Raw genomic sequence first — 22,888 nt, 5'->3', positions numbered from 1 at the left:
ACTTGAAATATCTCACTCCAGGCTCTCCTTGCCCTAAGGGTTTGTGTTGAAAAGTCTGCTGTGATTCTGTTGGGCTTTCCTTTGCATGTGATTTGTTTCTTTTCTCTTACTACTTGTAGTATTTTGCTCTTCTGTTGGGTTTCTGGGATCTTGATTATAATATGTCTAGGTATAGATTGTTTTTGATTGTGGCTAGTTGGGTCCTATATGCCTATCTGAATGTCAAATTCTTCCCCTCTGTTTGGGAAGTTTTCTGTCATTAATCCTGTGAAGAGCTTTTTAAAGTCATTTGTATTTTCTCCTGCTACTTCATGGATTCCTATCAGTCTTATGTTATTCTTCTTTGCATCATCTAGGAGTTGTTGGATTGATTTCTCATGATCCCCTACTGTTTTTAAGAGACCTCTCTTTCATGGTCACTGACTGCAATCTTATCTTCTATATCTGAGAGATTATCTTCGCATTCTTTTATTCTGTTGCATACACTTTCAATGGAGTGTTTAATCTCCTGGATATCTGTTTGAATCTGTTTTATGGATTCCATTTCTTTCCTATGTTGGGTGTTTATTTTTTCCATTTCTTTCTTATTTTGGGCCTTCATGGCTTCTATCGTGGTCCTGAACTCATCTGTTTTTGTTTTTTTTTTTTTGTCAGTTTCTGCTCTAGAGTCTTGATTCACAACTTTCATTTTGCTCACCATCTCTATGGTTATCTGGAAAATTATTTCTGTTTTGAATTTTTCTAGAGCCTGATTGATCTGTTTTGTTACCTCCTGTGCTTTGAGTTCAGGTTGTCCTAGTTGTTCACCATCAGCCTTTTCATCCTCATTTGCCCTACTGTTTGCCATTGGTGAACTGGAAGTCTGTCTTTGTGTCCTGCTTAAGTGTTTTCTCATTTTTATTTTTGTTGTTGGGCTGTCCTTGGTTTAATCTCTGGGTTATCTCCCAAATCTTCCTGATATTGTTGCGCCCTAGCTTCTGGGTCTCTAACAACCCACAGACATTCTCATCTTCATAGCATCAGAGAAAATAGCTCATCAAATCAACCACAATCCTTTATTCCAACTGGTACAATCAGCAACACATTATGATCAAGCACAGCTTGGAAACTGACCACCTGTGGTAGTCATTAGTCTATCACCCTTAAACCATTTGAATTAAATTGAAATCAAGAAGCAGTCCTGAACATGTCTGCAGTTAACAAACGTTTCAATATAGTATACTTACCATTTAAAGGCTCAGACAGAGCTAGGATGCAAGACCCCTGATCTCAGTTAGCTGATGGCTGAACCCCATGATGCAGACTGACCTCGGGCTGCAAGGCCCAGATTGAGTTCCCCAACCTTGTGAACAGTTGAACTCCACACCTTTCTACTACAAGTTTCCCATGCCCTTTCTTTAAAGATGTTCAAAGTTGGGAACTCAGAAAAATACCCTTTATGACCACCTCTGCCTCTGCAGAGTGGGCCCAAAGACTGGCACAATCAGGAGGTCTGAGAGTGCGTGCAGTGGGGGGAGGTAAGGGGAGTTAAGGGGATTCAGGGGAGCCCGCTACCTTCCTGGCACTGGAGCGATGGCGGCTCTGGGTGGGAAAAGGCTTGGCTCTTCTTTCTGTGGTGGATCGGGGCCCAGGCTACCTTCCTGGTGCTGGAGCAATGGCTACAGCTTCTTTTCAAATACAATTTATACTAGTAATTATTTATTGTTATAAACTATAGTAACAATAAAAGTATAACAATGTTAAGAAATAATGCTAACCAAAGTTCGATTTTTAAGCTGCTGGCTAGGATAAGAGCAGTCCCTTCTATTTTTGTAAGTCTGTGATTCACTCTCCAACCCACAACAACCTGGCTTGTGCTTCTGCTGCTCTATTTCTTTTTAGAGTGGAGCAGTTCAATGTGAATCAATTTCTATTTAAGTTAAGGCCTAGAGAACTCCATTTAGAAATATACATATGGTAAACCTGGCATTTGCAATAATGACAAGATTGCTGCCATCAGTGCCCTCAGGGAGCTTCAATTTCCAGTTGAAAATACTGTGTGCTTAAGATTAATTTTGCCTTAATTGGTTGTGAGGCAGTGGCAACAGCCAGATAATTTTCACTCATAATCTTTCAATCAGAAATTATGTTTTGTTTGTTCGTCTTGTGGAATTTTCATTCTTGTGGAGATAGGCATTATGAAATTAAACTATGAGTCATATAGCTGATTGTTTTGTTACAGTTGAGATATAATTGAAAATGACCTACAGGGTGCTAGGAAAGCATTTAACAAGGCACCCACATCTGGTCTAGTGGGTAAGGGAAAGTGTGATGGGTCGCCTTTGAGATTCCCCTCACTGTTCTCTGCCCACACACTTAGTCCCTTCTGCACATTACCATTTTCCATCTGTCTTTGCCAGTTTGTAATGCAGTGGTGGTGTGAGAGGGAGTTCACCAGTATCCGACATCATGCTATTTGGATCTTCCAGTCACCAGAATCATAAGGTAAAAAATTTCTTTTCTTTATAAAGTGACAGCCTCAGGTGTTTTAGTATAGCAACACAAAGTAGATGGTATTGTGGAAAATACTATAATGATGGCCAGAAGACCTGGGTCCCAGTGCTGACTCTGATCTCAAGCAATCATATGATTATTATTCTAGTTAATCATAAGTTTTCTCATCTATAGATGAAAATTCAAATCCTTACCAATCTGAGTCAAGAGTGACTAGTTATATGAAACATATATATGGAAAACTCTGAAACACTCCTGAAAGAAGCAAAAATAGACTTTCAAAAAATATGAGAGACAATCTGTGTTCGTGGTTAAATTGGATAAGACAGCTAGTCCATGTTCTTGGGTAAGATAAATCAATTCCATACACATAAAATAATTCCTATGTAAGGTCCATACATGCCTTGTAAGGTCAAGAGCACACTCGTTTGAGCTGCAGGTCCTTTTATAAAGAGCTAATCCCAATCACGAAGGCAGAACCCACATGGCTTACTCACCTTCCCCAAATCACGTCAAATAGTGTTGCATTGCATATTAAGTTTCAACATGAATTTGGGAGGGGACACCACCAGTCAAATTATAGCTCCAAATAAAATCAGCATCACAGTTTTTAGAGAACTAGGTAATTGATTATAAAGTTCATGAACAAATAGACAAATGAGAACATGCAGAAATATGCTAAAAACAGAAGCAGTAGAGAGGAGTAATTCCAAGAGTTGTCAACACTGTGATTTTTTTTTTTGTTTTGTTTTGTTTTTTTTTGCTTAAAAAAAAAAAACCTGTGGTTTTACCATATGCTCGAACTGTGGTTTTAACATATGAGCAAATACAGCAGGGCAGGAAATACAGAAATAGACCTAAGAACACATGGAAACTTAGTACATAATAGTGGTGATATCTCAAATCAGTGGGGGAAAATAGAAACTGTTTAATAAGTATTGCTGATACAACTGCAGAAAACATAAAATTGGACTCGTTCTTTAAATCCATTAAAGTCTCAAAAAAGACCTCTGAAGCTCCTGTGGGAAACTCAAAGGGCCACCTCTGAGATGGCCACAAATTGGGGTAAGAAAGGTGAGTCTTGAGTCTTTATGCCCTACAATAACCACATATATCAAGAATTTAAATATAAATAACAATTGAATAAAAATAGTATACAGACTTGCATTTTTTTTAAAGAATGGAGAAACATTTACCTGACCATGACTCAAAGACCAGAAGAAAAACCACTGGTAAAGGGCCAGGGATTTGGCTCAGAGGTTCTGCTGCCTGCCTTGCAAGCACAAGCTCCCGAGTTTGATCCCTGGTACAAAAAACAAAAAAAACAAAACTTTCATGGGAAAGAGACAAATGAAGTAAAAAGCAAATAACAATTAGAAAAAATATTTTATTTGTCTGTCATAAAGGGTTCATAATGTAATATAAATGGCTCTGAAAAATGGAGAAAAACATATTAAGTGGGCAAAATATATGATCAGCCAATTCACCGAAAAATAAAATACTCTTAATCATTTGAAAATATATTCAATCTTCCTCATAATGAGATAAACATAAATTAGAGCTATATTGGGGCACATTTCTCACTTATCATGTAGGCAAATCAAGAAATAGAAAAATCTGCTTTATTCCCTGTAGGGAAGAAGGCACTTTCATTTGTTGTTGGCATGTGTGCAAAAATAGTAAAACTTCTGTGGAAGGAGATTTGGCAAGATCTAGTAAAATTATATCTTCACCTAGTAATTCTTTTTTTTAAACCTAGCAATTCTGTTATACCAAGGAAACACTTGCAAAAATTCAAAAAATAAAAATTAAATTAAAAAGTTAAGCACAAGTGAATCACTCCAGGATTCTTTGTAAGAGCAAAAAAATGGAAACAATCCAAAAGCCTCTCAGTGGGAAACTAATGAAATAAACTATGGGGTACCCATATAATGAAGATTATGCAGCTATAAAAAGAAGTGAGGATGATCTCTTAATAATTTTATGGCAAACTCCTCAGGTATATGGTTAAGTGATGAAAATTAAGTCAACTTTTCATCACTAGAATAAAATACTTGGAAAAATTCACTTAAAAGAGAAAAGTTTCATATTGACTCACAGTTCTGGAGCTTCCAGTCCATAGTCGATTGGCCCCATTGTTTTTTTGTTTTTGTTTTTGCAGTACCGGGGGTCAAACTCAGGACCTTGCGTTGGCGAGGAAGGCGCGGTATTACTGAGCTAAATCTCCCGCTCCGGCCCCGTTGTTCTTGAGCCTGTGGCGAAGTGGCGCACAATGGCAAGAGTCTGTGGCGGAGCAAAATTGCTCACTTTACCGCCAGTAAGCAAAGGGAAATGCTGCACAAGCAGGTAATCCAAAAATCCGCCAGCGATCTGAGAATCTCCCCAAGGCTCAACCTCCCAAAGGCTCCAATGCCTCCAGAACTATATCTCCAGCTGGGGACCAGGATTTCAATATGTGGACTTTTGGGGGACATTCAACATTCAAACTCTAGTGCCAGGTGAAGTGTTCGTAGTATGATAACTTTGTTTAAGAAATGCCTAGAAATGTAATACATGGCTGTATTTACTTATAGTTAAAATTTTTATTTACATATTGCTGAAATGGAAAACTAAACGAAGAATTACTAAAAATGATTATATGTAGAGGATAAGAGGAACGAGGTTTATGTAGGAGAAAGGAGGAACGAGGGTGGAAAGGTTACGGATGGAAGTAGTATTTCTTTGGAAGTATATATATTTCTTTATTAAAAATCACAAGGAAAATCTATTTTTATTGAAGTAAAATTATCTGTTAAATATCATTTTTATTTTAATAAAATTAAAGCCACTTTATTTAAATGTCTTTAACAATTTTAAAACAAAATTTAGTCAAAAGTGGAAAAAAAAAACCACCCCAATTCCAGAATGTTGAAAAACAAATGAATTTAAGTGCCTGTCAAACTGGCCGCATGGGGCTGGGGATTTAGCTCAGTGGTGCCTCCACTTGCCTTGCAAGTGCAATGTCCTGAGTTGGATCCCAGGTACAAAAGAAAAAAAAAATTGGTGGCATAAAGTTAGTGCTGTAATGAGCTACCTAGACATCCTCCAGGAGTGACACACATAATCTACCAGGTGCTAGAAATGCTGCTGGCAGAGAGAATTCAGCTGCCAGACCTTTCTGGGAAGGCCCTTGGAGGAAAAGTCCTGCCTGCCCAAAGCCCCTCTCCCTTTCTAAGGTACCCTGCACCCAGTGATTGGTGGATGAGAGGGTATAAGTAGCCAGTTCTCCTAGCTGAGTGTGGTGGTATATGCTGTAACTCCAGCGTTCTGAAGGAGGAAGATTGCAAGTTCTAGCCCAGCCTTGGTGATTTAGCAACTTAGCAAGACCCTGTCAACAAACAAACAAACAAACAAACCTGCTGTGGATGTGTCTTACTGCACAAGCACTGGAGGGGCCTCAGAAGACTCTGCTAAGACTACATTGCAGGCAAACTTTTCCCTTTGGCGATTTCTGGCCTTTAGCACAGGTGTTGATCCCATGAGCTCTAACAAATTTTCTGCATATTAAACTCAATCTCAGAGTATACTTCCTGGGGAGCCCAGCTGTGACACTTGGCATCAGGAGTGGTCAAGACAATAGTCATGATAATGGCATTTTCGTGGGAGATTTACCTGCTTCCAGGCTAGCAGAGAGACTATCATTGCTGGTGGCAAAAACAACACGGACATTTCCTGGCACAACTGGACTGCAACTGTTAAAATGCTCATTATTAGTGAACTGTACATTCTGGCTGGAAGAAATACTCCAGTGGGTGCAGTGTATTGGGTGTTTGAGATATAAAGAGAACCCATGGGTGGGCTGATGCTAACTGTGCGGTCATTTGATACTTTAAAGAAATCTATTGAAAGGTTGAGAATGATTAATCTGGCAATTAAATACTAAGCATAAAAACTAAAGTACATCTTTGGTAAATAAACAAAAGATGGATTTTCTACAAGTAGAGGATGGGAAAAACTGAAGATCATCAGGTCCATCACTTAAGTATAAGTATAGCAGAGCCTCAAAGAAGACTAAATTCTGAATATTGGCGAGTCTGCAATGCTAAGAGCAAAGTGCTGCTTGGGAAAGAATAGAACCGTAACGTACAGGACTCAGACATTTGGGATTGTGCACTCCACAGTCTTCAATTCTCAGAGTTCCCTGAACTCTTTGAAACTTAGAAAGTGGCCTGCTCCTCCTCTGGGCTAATGCCCCTTCCTTTGATTGGAGATTGCGGAGCCCTCCCAGATCAGCCCCATCTTCCCTCCTTTTTGCCACTAGACAAATAACTAGAATTAAGTTACAACTTAACATAATTTGTGCCTGACAATGGAGGAAAGGGAAAATATTGGTTTGCTGGAGTTGAAATGGCTGAGGCTTAAACAACTGAAATTAATTTTCTCACAGTTCTGAAGGCTAGGAGTCCCAGATCAATGTATTAGTAGGGTTGGTTCTTTCAGGGAGGCCCTGTGGGAAGTATCTACCCCAGGTCCACAGATGACTATCTCCTCCTCCTCGTCACATTATCTTCTCTCCCGTTTGTGTCTTTGTCCAATTTTCCTCATCTTGGGCACGGACAAGGGGAAAAAAATGAGAACCAAGACCTGTCATGTAAAGGTACAAGATCCCAATAATGAACGTAATTGTACTATATACCTAAAATGTACCAATAAACTCAATAAAAGAAAAAAAAAACAAATCTCCTCATCTTGGAAGGATATCTTGTATTGAAGTAGGGCCCTCCCTAATGACTTCCCTTTCCTTAAATACAGTCAAAGTACTGAGGGTTAAAATTTCAAGATGCGAATCATTAGGGAGAAACAATCAACCTGTAAGAGGGATTGTATTCCAGAAGAGCTGAGGACCTGGAAGAATTCCCATAGCACTGAATTCTGAGGGTGCTGGATCAAAGAGGAAGGAAGAATATAAAGTTGAATGAGGATTTAATTAATCTAGGAACACTTTCCTGGGATTCAGGGTTTAACAGCTTGACAGGGACCCCTAAAATTAGTGCAGACATGCCACTCGAATCTCTCCTATAAGCATGGGAAAATGATGGCCATATGAAATGAACTAGAAATGTCGGGATTACTATGCAAGGGAGTAGAAGAAAGGATTAGAATGCTCAGAAAAATAAGCATGCTAAAGTGCATGTACTACATGAGGCCGGACACCTACTAGACCACACAGAATGGTTCATTTACTGAGGTAATCAGGAAGGTGGTGTTGAAAGAGTACGAGAATCACTAACAGGTTCTGTGGTGGCTCTCCTCTATAGACCTGGTTTGACGGTCAGAGATGTCACAGAATTGCATTTACTAATTGCAACGGGGATAATAGGACCACCCCTTTTTCCCTCCCCAGTGGAGGATGGTGACATAACAGTGTTCAGAAGCCGGGAAGATGCATTTGCTGAATGAGCAGGGAGGTCAAAATGGAAAAGGGGAATTCTATAGAGAGCTCTAGAAATGGTTAATGGAACATAGTAATCCTAGTCACAAAAAACAAAACCAAACAAACAGCAGCTAAACCATATAAACAAAGCAAATTAAGTATGGCTGGTTAGGAGGCTAAGAGCAGTGACCCCAATAAAATGCCATGATCTCTTGCTGCTTCTAGACCTGAGCCATTTGCAAATCCGGAGCCTTCTTATTGATGAAGAGGTCTATCCCAGATGGAAGGATCTGGCACACCACGACAACTCTGAAGAGACATGATTTCCCCAGTCCTTTCTCAGGAGACTTAAAATAATTTATTCAGCAAATACAGCTTGAGGAAATGGAAATGCTGAAATTGTCTAAGATGTTTGGAATTAGGGTTCAAATTGACACTGATACCTACAGATCTAAAGCAACACCAGAGGTCCCCTGTTAGAGTGGGAGAAGGTAAGTGTCCATAAATAGAATACTGCTCAAGATCTGGCTCACAGAAGGTCCAGTGGGTCCGCAAGTCCATCTAATGGTCATTTCTCCAGTCCCTGACTGTATAATGGGAATATACATATTCGGACAATATGTCTTGAACTTCCACACGACATGTTGAAGGAATGTTTCAACATCCCCCAGACACACTTGGTGTAACCCTCACAATGATCATACACGGGAGGGTACTTCTCACTGATGCTTCTCCCCTGCCCTCTGCTCCCCTTCCATTGTGCCCGCCTGCCACGATGCACCTGCACTGGGGCTCCTGACCATGGACTGAGCCCTCTGAAACCCTGAGCCAAACAATTATTTCCTCCTTCAATTTGTGTACGTCAGGCATCTTGTCCCAGCAATGCTAAAACGGATCAATACAAGCACAAAACTTTCTGGTTTTCAGTTTGTGACCCTTGTGGACAGTTATATGATTTACAGGGCAATCAACGTTTCTCTGTTGGTTTATTTATACTTTAGTTCTTTCCTCTTCCCAGTTGTGCTGTGCATCTTAGATTGCTGAATCAAGAGGGATCTAATTTCCAAATTCTTTCTGCTCCCATCTAGTTGGCACTTGTGAGGGAGGGGTCAGGAAGTGTTCCTTGTGTGACAATGACTATAAACACAGCAGAAGATCTGGAACAACCGGAAAACCAAGCCGTCTGTTGTAATTACAATCGTCGTAGTTTTTAGAATGCACCCTCATGTTCCAGAAAACGCTTCCATCCAAAGGTCAACGATACGACTAACAAGGGCCGCCAAGCAACGTGCACATCTTATTTTTACATTTTATTTTTTAAATTGTAAAGTAAGTATATTACAGAAAATTTACAAAATGAAGAAAAAACCCTCAGGTCACCATCTGAACACACTGATTTCGATCATTTCGATGAATTCCTCTCCGTTTTCCGCCGCCGCGCACCGCCCCTCCGCAGCCCTGACCTTCGCGCGCAGCCGGAACCTCTGCGCAGGGGCGGGGCTGCCACGCCGGGCGCTCTGTCGTCATGGTAACCGCGGAAGCGGGGTCCGGCGAGCGGTGAGTCGGGATCTTGGCGCCGAGGGCTCGGGTGGGCGCTGGGTGGGTCGGGGCCGGGCAGAAGGGCAAATGCCCTCGGGGCTGCCTGGGCAGGACCCGGAGGACGAGGGTTTCAGCCGCAGCGACCTTAGCCTCTGGGTCCGACGTGAGCTTTGCGCACGGTCTGTACCCCGCAGGCGGCCTCGAGGGACCTTAAACTTCAGAGCACAGGAGTGGTCAACGTCCTCCCGCGGGGACGTCCGCTTTGGCGCAGCGGGACTGTCACGGTGTCCTGCTCCACAGGCCTTCCCTTTGTGCAAGCCTGGGGGCCCAGTGCTGCGGAGGCGGGGGCGGGGGTGAAGATTCTCCTAGGGCTGGAATCTAACGACCTTAGACCAAATTTTTAAAAAATAAGAATTGGTTTAAAAGATCCTTCAGGATCGACTTCCGGGATCACAACTTGAGGCTGCCACATCCGCCTTCTTGCCCGGATTCTTCTTTTCAGACGCTTTCCACTTTGCCTGGGAGGCTGAGGCTGGAGGATCCGGAGTTCAAATCCAGCCTGGGCAGTTTAGGGATTTAGCACGACCCTGTCAAACACGGGGAGGGGGCCTACAGGTATAGCTCAATGACAAGGCCCTAAGTTCAATCCTTAGTGCCACGATAAACAGAGTCCTTCCACTCTTGGATATCAGAAGTGTTACCTCTTCTTGGAAGCCGTTGTGGGACCTCCCCACCTTGAGCCGGTTGTAGACTTTTTACTCTCAAAACATCTGCCTACCATTGTGTATCCCTTATCTCACTTGTTAATTGCTGGTTTACAGTGTTTTTTCCGACCTTGACTTATATGATTCTTTTATTACTTTGGTCCCAGCAGCTTCAGAAGTGTTCACACTGGATAGTTAAAAGGCTCTAGACTTGTTTTCTCACAGTCACTTAGTAAGGCAGGACAGGTTGTGTCCTCATTTCAGAAAAGTCATATAATACATAATGAGAAGGATTAAAAGTATACCGCACTCCCGTCATACTCCAGCCTTCCCTGTCTACTCCCCATGCTCATATTCTCTGGGAAACTTGTGTCATATTAACAGGGTTACAGTTTTATTTCATGATATTATTTGGGCAGAGAAAATTTATTGATTAATAAATTAATACATCAATAAATAGCTTATTTCTCCAAATAGTGTTTGATTTCTCTCATATAAAGATGCTAAGAGTCTTAGCTACCTTCTGTGACTCTCTCCTTGAGATGGAGCCCTGGGTGTATAGATGGATGTGGACAGCTCGTGAAATGAATTATGGGGCAGTATTTGGTTTCCTTTGCCATCTGTGCCCTGGGGCATCCTTCCTGCACTGCTCCTTTCCCTTATAGTATTCATGGTTATGAGCTGTGGCTCATGTGCCTTTGAACAGGTTTGTTCAGGCCCCAGTGAGCCTCCTGGCCTGCTCAGCTGTCCTGGCTTCTGCTGTGACTTCGCTTCTGCCTGGGCTGGAGTGTTTGCTACACAGTCCTCCCTCCTACAGAGCCTCCTGGCCCTGCCACAGCACCCAGTCTGGGGCAAGACTCTATGCTTCATCTCGGTCTCATGCATGTCCGGAAGCAGTGGTCCTCAAAGCTGGCCTTAGGACTCCATTACACTCCTAAATATTAGTGATCTCAAAGAGCTTTGGTATGAGATAGAATTAGAATTAGTCTAAGAATCTCAAATGTCTACTATTCCTTTAAAAATAACAAAAATAAACACCTGTTAACATGAATTACATTATTTCTCATGACAATTTTTCTCAAACAGAAAAATTAGAAAATGGCCTTGTTCTACATTTTTCCAAGTGTCTAATTTTCTGGCTTAAAAGAGATAAATTCTTATGTTTGCTTCTGCAGTCAGTTTTTGCAACATGTTATTTGAGTTAAAAAATATATAAATAAATTGGGAAAAGGAAGAGTATTTTAATATAATTTTTCCATAATTGAACATTTTTTTGGTGACTGCACCAAAACTTGACAAGTGGTTATTTATTAAAGTTAATTGCAATGTGGAACCTGAAGCCACATCAATAAACTTTTTCATACTGTGTTACATTAAAACCTATTGATTTGTGTTAAATTTTTTGTTTTGTTTTGTTTTTGCAGTACCGGGGATCAAACTCAGGACCTTGCACTTGCCAGACAGGCATGGAGCTACTAAGCTACATCCCCGGTCCTTTTTTTTTTTTTTTTTAAAGAGGATTGCTCTCACTATGTTGCCCAGGCTGGCTCTGAATGCCTGAACTCAGATGATCCTCCTGCCTTAGCCTCTTCCATAGCTGGAACTATGGGTGTGTAGTGCCTGGCTTATCTTATACTTTGAATACAAGAGCAATTCAGAATCATTATTTTAAAAATGATGTATTCCTAAGGGTCTCAAAGTGCAGCCCTTAGCCTCGTAGTGTCAGCGTCACTTAGAAACCCAGGCCTCATGAAGCTCACTTTCTGAGGGTGAGACAGCTCTGCAGGTTTCACAAAGCCTCCAGGTAATTCTGGTGCTGATCCTATGGGATCATACTCTGAGAATCATGATTTTTACTAAATCAATATTATGTACTACAGTATTTTCCAAAAACCACTTTCATTAGTATCATTACTGATCTCATGGCCAGCACAAGTTTTCTTGTGTTAGGGTACTGGGGATCGAACTTGGGACCTTGCACTTGTGAGGCAGGCAGTGGAACCACTGAGCTAAATCCCTGGCCCATGTTAGGATTTTCTAGAGAAACAAAACCAACAGTGTGTGTGTGTGTGTGTGTGTGTGTGTGTGTGTGTGTGTGTGTGTATGAATAAATAAAAAGATGTATTATAGGTCCCTAATCCAAAAGCCAGGAATTTGAAATGTTCTAAAATCTAGTAAAGTCGATAGAAATACTCGAAAACCCAAACAACTTCTAAAATCTGAAATTCTGTACTTCTGGTCTTGAGCATTTGACTTTAGCTGGTGTGTATTAAGGGCTGTCCCCAGTCCAGTGCTTCTGAAGTTGTGGTCTGAGGACTCCATGGGCATCTCCAAGATATTTTCAGGGAATCCATGACAAGGACGGTTTTCGTACTAACAGCTTATTAATAGCACCCTATTTGCCTCTTTACTCCCACGTTTGTTCAGGGTCTTCCCGAGAGGCTGGTAGGTGATGAATAATATCAGGCACGAGACTTCGTCTGTCTTCTGCTAAGCTGTGCATTAAAAAATGGAAGAGTTCTAGTTTTCTCTTAACTTTATTTTTGCTTTGGAAAATAGTATAGTTATTTTTCATGAACTTTGTTTCTTTATGTTAACATACAGTTGCTTTTAAGATGAATTAATAAATTAGAGATTTTAAAGTTTAATTTCAAATATGATATTGATAGATATAACCAACACAAATAAAAATTCTTTAGGGTTCTTAGTTTTTAAAACTGTAAGAACCCTGAGATCAAAGAATTTGAAGACCATTGTCCTGATCATGTTAGTCCTTGGCTGATATAGAAATTCAGCTTCATTGCAGGGATACTGAGAGTAGCTTTGGGCATTTTGGCCTGGATCAGATTTCTATAGTTGATCTAATTTGTGTCCAAATCTCTCAATGAAACTGAGATCAGCCAGCCCCTGAGCTATGTAGCAAAACCAAGTAAAAAAAAAAAAAAAAAGCAAGCATGCAAGCCGGGTGTGGTAGTGTGTGCCTGTAATCCCAGCACTCAGGAGGCTGAGGCAGGAGGATTGTTGTGAGTTTGAGACCAGCCTGGGTTACATAGTGAGTTCCAGGTCAGCCTCAACTACAAAGAAAAAAAAAAAAAAAGAAAGAAAGAAAGGAAATTGGGCAGGGGAAGTAGCTCAGAGGTGCCGCAGGCTGCCTCCCAAGTGCAAGGCCCCAAGTTCTATCCCTGCTACAAAAAAAAAAAAAGAAAGAAAGAAAGAAACTGAGATCAGACTGATGTCTAGATGTGGAATAATCTGTTATCAAGTGTCTGGTGGTATAGAGTACAAATTAATTTACATAAGAATACTTCATATTAAGCAGAAATAAACAGCACTACCATCTTTCCCTTTGGCTCGTGACGATTTTGCTGAGGACTGATGATGTGATGACAATGGTAGGAGCTCTGCCAAGTGCTTACCATGTGCTTGGTGCGAACCTCATCTAACTTAATTTTAATTCTCAAACAATCGTGAATAGGTTCTCGGGTGATGCCTGCGAGAGAGTATGTGTATTGCCCATTACTGTGCCACAGTTCTAGGGATGGATTGTGATCCCAGGTCTTCTTGACGCCAAAGCCCATTGCTCTTGGCTGTGAAAAAAAAAGCACTGACAGTTGCAAACTTGGCTTTAAGAGTTATGTATGACTCGTCAAGAATTGTGGGAGGTCCGAAAGTGGCTCAAAACAAACATAAAGCTTGATCCTTGCCCCCAGCAATCTAATTGGGTAGATGTGTTAAAAACTTCAAATAATTAGAAAACAATATACCTGGCAGAGGGTTGAGAGTGGAAGAGTGGATGGACATGGTTTATGTATATGTAGGGAAATATCATGGGGAACCCCACTGACTCACATGATTATACGTATTAATGATAGTAAAACTAAAATAGCATGATACTACATTTGACAAGTTGTATGCTACAAACAATAATAATGGCTCTTGGAATTGAGAGGAGCAAAGGTGATTTCAAGAGAGGAATTAAGGGGAATTTTAAGAAGAAAGTGGTTTTATAGGTTGGCCTAAATCGGATTTGGGAACCTGGGATGGAAGAGATGAGAAGCTATTCTAAGCCCAGTAGCAGCAACACCTCTGAAACACAAATGGGAGTTTTGATGCCTGGGCCCCTGAAGGTACAGTGGGGAAAGGCATTTCAAACATATCCTGCCTTTGTTCTCAATGTTTGGACGAATGGCCTTAGCAGAAATGTTCCAGAAGATCACAACTGCTATTAATAGTGTGATCAAATGTCTAGTACTAATGGACACTTTGGAGAATGAAGAATAGGTGCTGTTAAGAATTATCTGCAGTGAAGCAGATGTAACTCGAACTGTCTTGGCTATACTGGAACAAAATTCACTGAAGTTATTAACCATCAACACTGTCCTTAGAGGCCTTCTCATCGAGTTCCTGGTATAGTCTCCATGGTGACTATTCAAAGTTAATGTTATTTTTCATGTTGTGGGTTGCAACCCACTTAGTGGGTCATAAATTCAATTTGGTAGATGGCACTCAGCTTTTGAAAAATAGAATCAGTGGATTATGCTGTAAATAGTTGAGATATCTATCTTGTAAAGATTGGTTTAAAAAACTGGGCTAAAGGAAAAGAATGTGGAGTTTTAACCCCAAAGAAGGGGAGGTTAGATAGTGGGGAAGACACCTAGTAGTCTGCTTCTGAGCTCTGTAAGGGGCCCCTGTAATCACTGGGAGGCTGAAAATGAGCAGAGACCAAGGGAACTCTGGAGGGTAGAACCACAAGAACCATCGCGTGTGCTGATAGCAGGAAGTTGCAAGCAGCACACTGCCCTACCATTTTGACGAATGACCTTCATGGCCTTGTATCCCTTGTTCCAGAGTCAGGATCCTGGTATCGAAAGGCTGTTAGGCTGAGCCCAGTCATGTGCCTGTCCCGGGCTTGTGCTGAGGTGTAGAGAATGAGGACTTTGCCTCTTTGCCTTCTGTAGTGGGAAGTTAACTTCATCTTCCGTGAGAGGAATCCCCTAAAACAGAATTAACGATGCTTTAAGGAAGGCACAGGCATGCATAGAAATGTGTGTATGAGAGGGTGGAGAGTTATATGCCACATGCCAAGAATGATTTTAAGTTTCCACTGTATTTCTTCTGTAAGATGAAGGAATTGGTTTCAACAATCTCAAAGATAAGATTTGGTCGCAGTGATATGGTGGAGTCACGGTTGATTGGTTAATCCAACTCTCACTTCCCATCTTCCTTGCTTGTATGGAGGCTAGAAAATTGAGATACTACCCTTCCCCCCTTTCTTAAAGATAATATTGTCAGGTCCCGGTCTGATCTTTGGGATACAACTGAAAATTTGTTGAGACTTGTTAGGAAAGACTTTGTTTTATTTTCCTCTTAAAAGGGATTGATATCGCTGGTATCCTATCAGGGATTCCCTTTTCTTTCTTCCATGCACAAAGATGTGATAGCAAAAATTATAATGGCTATTTGTTACCATCAGGCAACACCCATGAAGGTGAAAGTCTTGCACATTAATTACTATGATGGGATAGAATGACAAAAATAGCTTGGATCTATATTTTTGATCTGGTGAACAATTTTTATATTTAAATTTCTTATGTGAGGAAAAAAACCCTACATATAAGTCAATCTTATTTGGCTTTTCTAGTATCTATACTCAAACAGTTCCTAATGTCAGTATCTTATTATTCTTACATATATTTTGTAGAAGAAAGATGTTAGAGCTACAGTAGTAACAGAGGATTCTAACTTTCCGCCAATTTAAAATGAATATTACATTTTTTTCAGTATTATCCCATTTCTTTTCTTCACCATGGGAGCCATGTCAGAAGCTGTTTACCACATGATATATTTGTAATTTATTCATCTCAACTGTTATCTGCCATTTTGTAGGAATATATCAGTTTATGGTCCTTTTCTTGGGCACTGGTTTTCCCCTGTTGTGGACAAAGATACATTCTTGTATATATGAGGAGACCGTGGTATTTTTCTATTAATAATTCCCAATTTGATAAATAGTCTGCCAAAGGGAGCACTATTAAGTCTTGCTTGATTAATTCTGCTGGAGTTGATTTTGTCTCTTCTAAGTTCCCATAGAATTTCATGTGTTATGGTACCTACCATTTGTCACAGCACACATTTTTATGCCTGTCATAGTTTCTCCCCTGAAATAGTAAGCTGTTGAGGGCAGAAGGTAAATTTGATTGTCATTTTTGTGATTCACATAAAAACCTACATAATATTCAGTACGTTTTCAGTATTACTGAGTGAACAGATTCTGTCTAAATATCAGTGCCTGATTTTTTTTCTTATTTATTGAGGTTATTGGTACAATCTAGGTATACAATACAGTTACGTTCATCATTGGGATTCTGTACCTTTACATAATAGGTCTTGATTCTCATTTTTCCCCTTGTCCCTGCCCTCCCTTCACCCCCCCTCCCCTCCCCATTTACAAACACTTTATTTCCATTTTTTCAGTTTCTCATATTTTTTTCCTCTCCCTTATTACCTTTCCCCCACCCTTCCCACTTTCCTTACACCTTTAGCCCTTTACTTCCTATTTCACATTATTAATTGTCTCATTATGATTTTTTTTGTTTGTTTGTTTTTTTGGTACCAGGGATCAAACTTGGGACCTTGCGAAGCAGGCAGTGGAACCACTGAGCTAAATCCCTAGCCCAGTGCCTGATTTTTAAAAAATCTCCATAATTTGCCTCCAGTGGCCCATTTATATTTCTCCTCTCTAAGAAGGAGGAGCCTTGTTTGGGCGGATAATCTCTTGAACATTCTTTTTCAGCATTTTTCTAATGAATTTAATTCATTTTGACCTCTTCTGTTCCTGCTGAATGTACTGTTTTTATCAAGCATTTAGCATTTTAGCATATATTTAGGCAACTTATGCACAGTAAATTTTATTGGCCAAAGCATCTTATTTCATTATCATTTTCAAGTAGTTAAAGATTTTCATCCCATCTATATTGTCAGTTGTCTGATGAAATGAATAAATACATACTGATATGTTTGAATAGATTTCTATAACTTTTCTTTTTGGTCTTAGGTATTTTTGGAATTAATGGAGCCAGAAGCACAGCTAGAGTCAGAGAGTTCAGAAAAATCATTATGTTTCTCTCAGGAAGAAGAAAAAGAAGAATCCCAAGAACCAGAGGAAACTGGCATCGAGAACCCCCTTGTAAAACCAGCTCTCACAGGAGATATAGAAGGTTTGCAGAAGATTTTTGAGGATCCTGAAAATCCTCATCACAAGGATGCCATGCAGCTACTCTTGGAAGAGGATACCATTGGGAGAAATTTGTTGTACGCAGCTTGCATGGCCGGGCAGAGTGATGTAATTAGAGCTTTGGCAAAATACGGTGTGAATCTGAATGAAAAAACTGCCAGAGGTATTTTGTCTTTCATCTCTCATCAGCCTTATTTATCACTATCTAGTGATACTGTGTACTGTCATTATGGCTGGATAAATGTGGTGTGTGATGTGCCTGTCTTGTACATACTTTACCTTCTGCTCTGGGACACAGAGCAAGACCCTGCCTAAAAAACAAAACAAAACAAAACAAAACAAAAAAAACTTTGATCTTTTAACTGTGTCCTAGAATTCCTGAATGTTTTGTTCATAATTTGTTTTTTGTCTTTATTAGTATCTGTACATAATAATTCATTCCTCAGCCTTCAAGCCCTGAAATTCTGTCTTCTGCTTGGTCCTGTTTATTGGTTTCCACTAAATTTTTGATTTGATTTACTCATATCCAGAATTTCTCTCTCTCTGTCTTTTTTTTTTTTTTTTTGGTACCAGGGATCAAACTTGGGTCCTTGGGCTTGCAAGGCAGGCAATGGAACCACTGAGCTAGATCCCTGGCCCCATATCCAGAATTTCTGATTGGAATTTCTTCAGAATCTTTATCTCTTTGTTATGTTGCTCCCTCATCTCCTACATGATCTTCCTTGATTCATTAAGCAGTTTGTTTGTGTCCTCCCTCAAGTCGTTGATACTTTTATGAATTAGTCTTTTCAATTGTTTGGCATTTCATCAACTTCAATGTCTTGCATCAGTTACCGGTGAAAAGCCATGCTGCCTTGTTTTCATACTTCTCGTGTTTCTCTGTATTTGAGGGTCTTAGTATCCAGTCTTTCTTTGAGGGTTGTATACCCATCGCCATTCAGAGTGAAGACAAACTGAAGTAATGACAATGGCAAAAAGACAAACCAGATATCAACACACAGTAAAAACCAATTAAAATAATCGACGTGCTGTAACCATTATATCATTATTGTAATCACCATTAACAAAAGAAAAGAAATTAGCAATAGCAGAGATGAGCTAAAAGGCTAAAATTCACAAGGTTTCATAGTGATTATAATAAAAGTGGAGGTGGGGGATAGGAAAAATTGAAGAAAAATTAAAACTTAAAATAGGAAAGTGAAGGCTGGGGATTTAGCTCATCGTCTGCTTCACAAGCACAAGGTCCCTTGTTCTATCTCCAGCACCAAAAGCATACAAAGAAAGAATAGGAAAGCGAACTGAGGAGGAGAGGAAAGTGAGATAACAATCCAATTAAAGAATGAAGGAAAGTAAAATTAGGTAAAACAAACTATTAGATGTAACAAAAAATAAACACGAAAAATAGGAAATTACAAGAAAAAAGTTGAAAGAACACCTATCACCTCCCAACCCTCCCCCCACAAAAAGCAAACAAACAAACAAACAACAACAAAACAAAGAAAAAGAGAAACGAGTCCCAAAAATTTAACCTCTTCAAGGGACGAAGTGGATACAGTTTCTTTTCACAGCCTGTAGTGCTGTAATCTGCCAGCTCTTGGGTGTGGACGGACTGCACCTGGGACCTGTTGTGTTTCTTCACTCACTTGACAGGCTGTCGTGTGTGGGCGCTGAGTCCTGTCCTGCTTTTCCCGCTGGGTGGGGTGGGGCTGTCAGTGTTCCGTTGTGTGTCTCAGGGCTGTATTCACTCCATGGCGTTTGAGGGCTGTGTTCTGCGCACCCTCAGCCCGCTCTCCCCAGCCAGCTTGGAACCTGTGAGCACCACTTGCCCCTGAGCCTCCCCTGTGCATTCACGGAGGGACGTGGCAAATGTCCGTGCAGAAGCATGTCCCTGCACATGTTGGTAGGTGGGGAAAGCAAACAGAACACTGAGTTCTGTGCTGCAACCGAGCACACCACTAGCCACGTGTCGATTTCCTCAACAAGTCTGCCTGTTTCCTGGAGCGCACGCGAGTGTGGTGTGTGTGTTTGCCATAGGGATTTGGAAGCCTGGGTCTGGGTTCTCCAGGGTTCTTTTGCTCTGAGTAGCATGAGTCCTGCTGCTGTGGCCACCTGCGTGTGAAGGTGGTGGAATAACACTGGAATCTCAGGGTAGAGGTATGGTGTGGATGCCAGCCTCTAGGACGGGAGGTACTGTAATAGTAGCTCCAATTTCAAGATGGTGCCAAACTGTAGAAGCTTAGGCCCTGCAGGGTTTACAATGTGGGCTCCTGCAGTACAGCTTTGTAAATTCTGGGCAACTCTCCAAACTGTTTGGTTGCGTGTGAGGGTCCGGGAGACTCCTGTGTAGTCTGCAGCAGCAGTGGGGACTACTGAGTACCTTTTGGTATAAGAAGTCCAACATGGCTCCAAGGTGATCCAGGCAAGAGACAGTGTTGAAGAGGGAGGGTACCATGCCCTCTTTCTATGGCTGTATCTTGGTTTTTGTATTCTGCACGGACCTTACCACTTGCTTTCTCTTTTCCCTTGTACTTTCTCAGGTCCTCTAGTAAGAGTACAGAAGTTTAAAGAATAAGTTGTGGATTTTTTTTTTCAGGATGTCTTAGTTAGCTTTCCTGTCACACAAAAAAACCTCACACCTGCAATTTAAAGGAGAGGTTTATTTTGGCTCCTAGTTTCAGAGGTCTCAGTCCATGCTTGGCTGGCCAGCTTTAGGGCAGAAATGGCACAGTAGAGGAGCCTGGTGGAGGAGAACTGCTTACTTCATGCAGCAAGGAAGCAGAGACCGAGAGAAGGAAAGAATTGGAGCGGGAAACAGGCTCACCGCTCAGTGACACCCCTCTTCCAACCAGGCCCTACTTTGTAACAGTGCATTTAGCCATAAATTTACCAATATATCAATCCACCATGGAGTATAGTGTCCCAGGGATACAGTAACCATCTAAAAGCCCCACCTCTGAACCCACCGAGACTTTTAGGGGACATTTCAGATCTAAACCATAGCAAGGAGTAATGGGTGACAGGCTACTCTAGTCAGCCATTTTGTGACGTCCCTCTTCATTTCTTCTACTTGTGGATTTTTATTTTTAGATCACTTACTAGTGATGTTCATTTTCTTAAATCTTAAAAGAATTTCTTCTTCAGGGCTTCCTGAAGATTTTTAAAAATAGGATTAGGGATTGAACTTGGGGCTTTCACACTTAGCTATAACCCCAGCCCTTGTATTTTTTTTTAAAGACAGGATCTTGCTAATTTGCTAAATTGTCAAGACTTGGCTTGAACTTGTGATTCTTCTGTCCCCGTGTCACAGAATGCTGGCTTATAGGCATGTGCTATCATATCTAGTCAGTCCTAAAGGTTTTAAGAAAAACATTTTAATAAAAAAAAAATGAGAGCATTTGTGTAGTGATATTCTCTGTTGATTAAGGAAAGACTGCTATTATTTAAGTATAGCAGTGATATAAATACACTCAATCAGCAATTAAAATGCCAGTAATCTATTGGGGGTGCATGAAACCATTGGCCAAAACTAAAAGACATGGGTGAAGACTGCAGTGTAGGTGCCTCTATAAAGTAAGACGATGTATGCCACTTACCTGTGGATGATACTCAGGAACAAAAAGGAAGGTAAATGATTTTTAAGGTGATCAGTGTCCTATTTGCATTCAGGATATCCTTTCCCTTCACATAGCAGTTTTGAAGAGTTAGATACTTTGATCCAAAGACAGGAATATGAAACAGTCTTAGCTCTGTGCATTACTGTGCCTATTTACAAGTGCCTTGTCCTATGACTGAGTCAATGACAGGCCTCTGTATTTTCAGTTCACTGGTGATAGAGCTCTCTCCGGTTCTGGTAAAGCTTTGGCCATGAACTCTGCCTGTACTTAAACAGGCGTTATTGAGCTAATTACCATTTTAAACTGTCTTTCTATACATTCGGGAAACCTTTACTAAGGATAGAGGAATAACCGAGCCTTGTGCTCAGAACTGGGCATCATGAAGATCAATCGGGTCGGGCTTTGGGGAGTCCGTGATATAGATGAAAACAGATATGCAGACTAACAGTTACTGTTTGGTAAGATAAGGGAGAGCGGTAGCTCAGCGTAGAGATAAGCCAACTCTACGTGGAATCACACGGCATGTTCAGGGAAGGTTTCGTGGGGTGGGAGCACAATGCTTATGTTGAGTCTTGGAGAATGACTAAGAGTTACCTAGCAAAGACAGAGAGGTGAGAGACGGGGTATAGCAGGCACTATAGTGACCAGTGTCAGTATTAAAATATTTCTGGTATTCTGGAATACTTATCCACCATTTTAAGTAACAAAATAGTGATTTTTTAAAATAGATATAGTGTTCTTTTTTAAAAAAAATTAATTTTATTGGTACATTTAAGGTATATAATGTAATGACATTCATCATTGGAAATTTGCACCTTTACGTAATCCATGGTGGTTCTTATTTTTTCCCCATTCCCCTGTCCCTCTCTTCAACCCCTCCAACCCTCCCTATATACAAAGTTTCCACTTCCATTCCCTTCTTTCCTTTCCCCTCCCCCTCCTCTTTCCCCTTCCCTTTTTGTCCCTTTTCTTCCTATTTAACATTATTAGGTGTAGTATTTTTTGGTTTTCCTTAAAATTAATTTTAATTGGCAGATAAAACTATATGGATTTGCTGTGTACAACACATTTTGAAGCATATATACATTGTGTAATGGTTAAGCCTAGCTAATTGACATCTGCATTACCTCACATAGTATATTAATCCATTTTTCTATTGCTATAACAAAATACCTGAGGTGGAGTAATGTGTAAAGAGGTTTGTTTAGCTCCTAGTGCAGGAGATCCAAAGGCAGGGTGCTGCTTTTGGTCCACCTGGGCTCTGGTGGAGACCTCTTGCTGGATGGTATCAAGGTGGGGGCACACGCAAGAGGAAGAGATCACGTGGTCAGACAGAAAGGCAGGTTAAGGGGCCAGGCTTGCTCTTTTTAAACAGTCCTCTCACAAGAACTAACTCAGGGCTCTGGATACTTCCTTTTGATGGCCACACCCTCACAGACCCAACCAACCCCTGCAAGGCATAGGCTCTGTGAGCTGCTCTTTCCATTGTATACCCCAGTGGAGGTAATGATATCTCTCTCTGGGTTATGGGGAAGATTAAATGAAGTGCACACAAAGTGGCTTGTGCTCTGTAGCTCTTCATATTAACTCATTGTTTTGGTCAAGTTTTCTTGCAGTAGTATTTAGTACATGCTTCTTTGGCCCGTTAAGCCATAAGTGTATCCACATGGGAAAGTATGGTGCAGTTTTATAATTTTATTTTGTACTGGCATCTACTTTGAATATATTTAATTTTCTCACACCAGAAGCAAAGCTCAGTTACCCTTGACACCAGATCTACATTATACCAGAAGGGGGCCAGCTGGTGACCAGAGATAAAATCTTGGAGGCAGCTCTTCTGCCTAGAACACTGAACCTCCTCACTTTTCCACTGCTTCCTTTTTTTTTGGTA

The 22,888-nt window shown here is 40.8% G+C and overlaps 1 protein-coding gene across 4 annotated transcripts in view; it reads left to right on the top strand.

Annotated features, from left to right (window-relative positions):
• Positions 1-2,404: 2,404 nt before the first annotated feature.
• Ankrd45 (ankyrin repeat domain 45) overlaps positions 2,405-22,888 on the top strand; it is a 42,798-nt gene continuing 22,314 nt past the window's right edge. For 2 of the 4 annotated variants that reach the window (XM_033762098.1, XM_033762097.1), the window contains exons 1-5: positions 2,405-2,484; positions 4,655-4,839; positions 8,132-8,397; positions 8,995-9,463; positions 17,204-17,546. In XM_033762098.1, the coding sequence (XP_033617989.1) occupies positions 9,122-9,463; positions 17,204-17,546 (685 nt within the window). In that variant the 5' untranslated portion in view covers positions 2,405-2,484; positions 4,655-4,839; positions 8,132-8,397; positions 8,995-9,121. The remainder of the gene's footprint in view (positions 2,485-4,654; positions 4,840-8,131; positions 8,398-8,994; positions 9,464-17,203; positions 17,547-22,888) is intronic. The other 2 variants (XM_010635602.3, XM_010635601.3) reach the window with 2 other exon arrangements.

Source organism: Fukomys damarensis, unplaced genomic scaffold (genome assembly GCF_012274545.1).
Source record: "Fukomys damarensis isolate Sample0158 unplaced genomic scaffold, DMR_v1.0_HiC HiC_scaffold_11, whole genome shotgun sequence".
In the NCBI taxonomy this organism is placed as follows: domain Eukaryota; kingdom Metazoa; phylum Chordata; class Mammalia; order Rodentia; family Bathyergidae; genus Fukomys; species Fukomys damarensis.
This window is presented reverse-complemented; position numbering and strand designations above follow the sequence as displayed.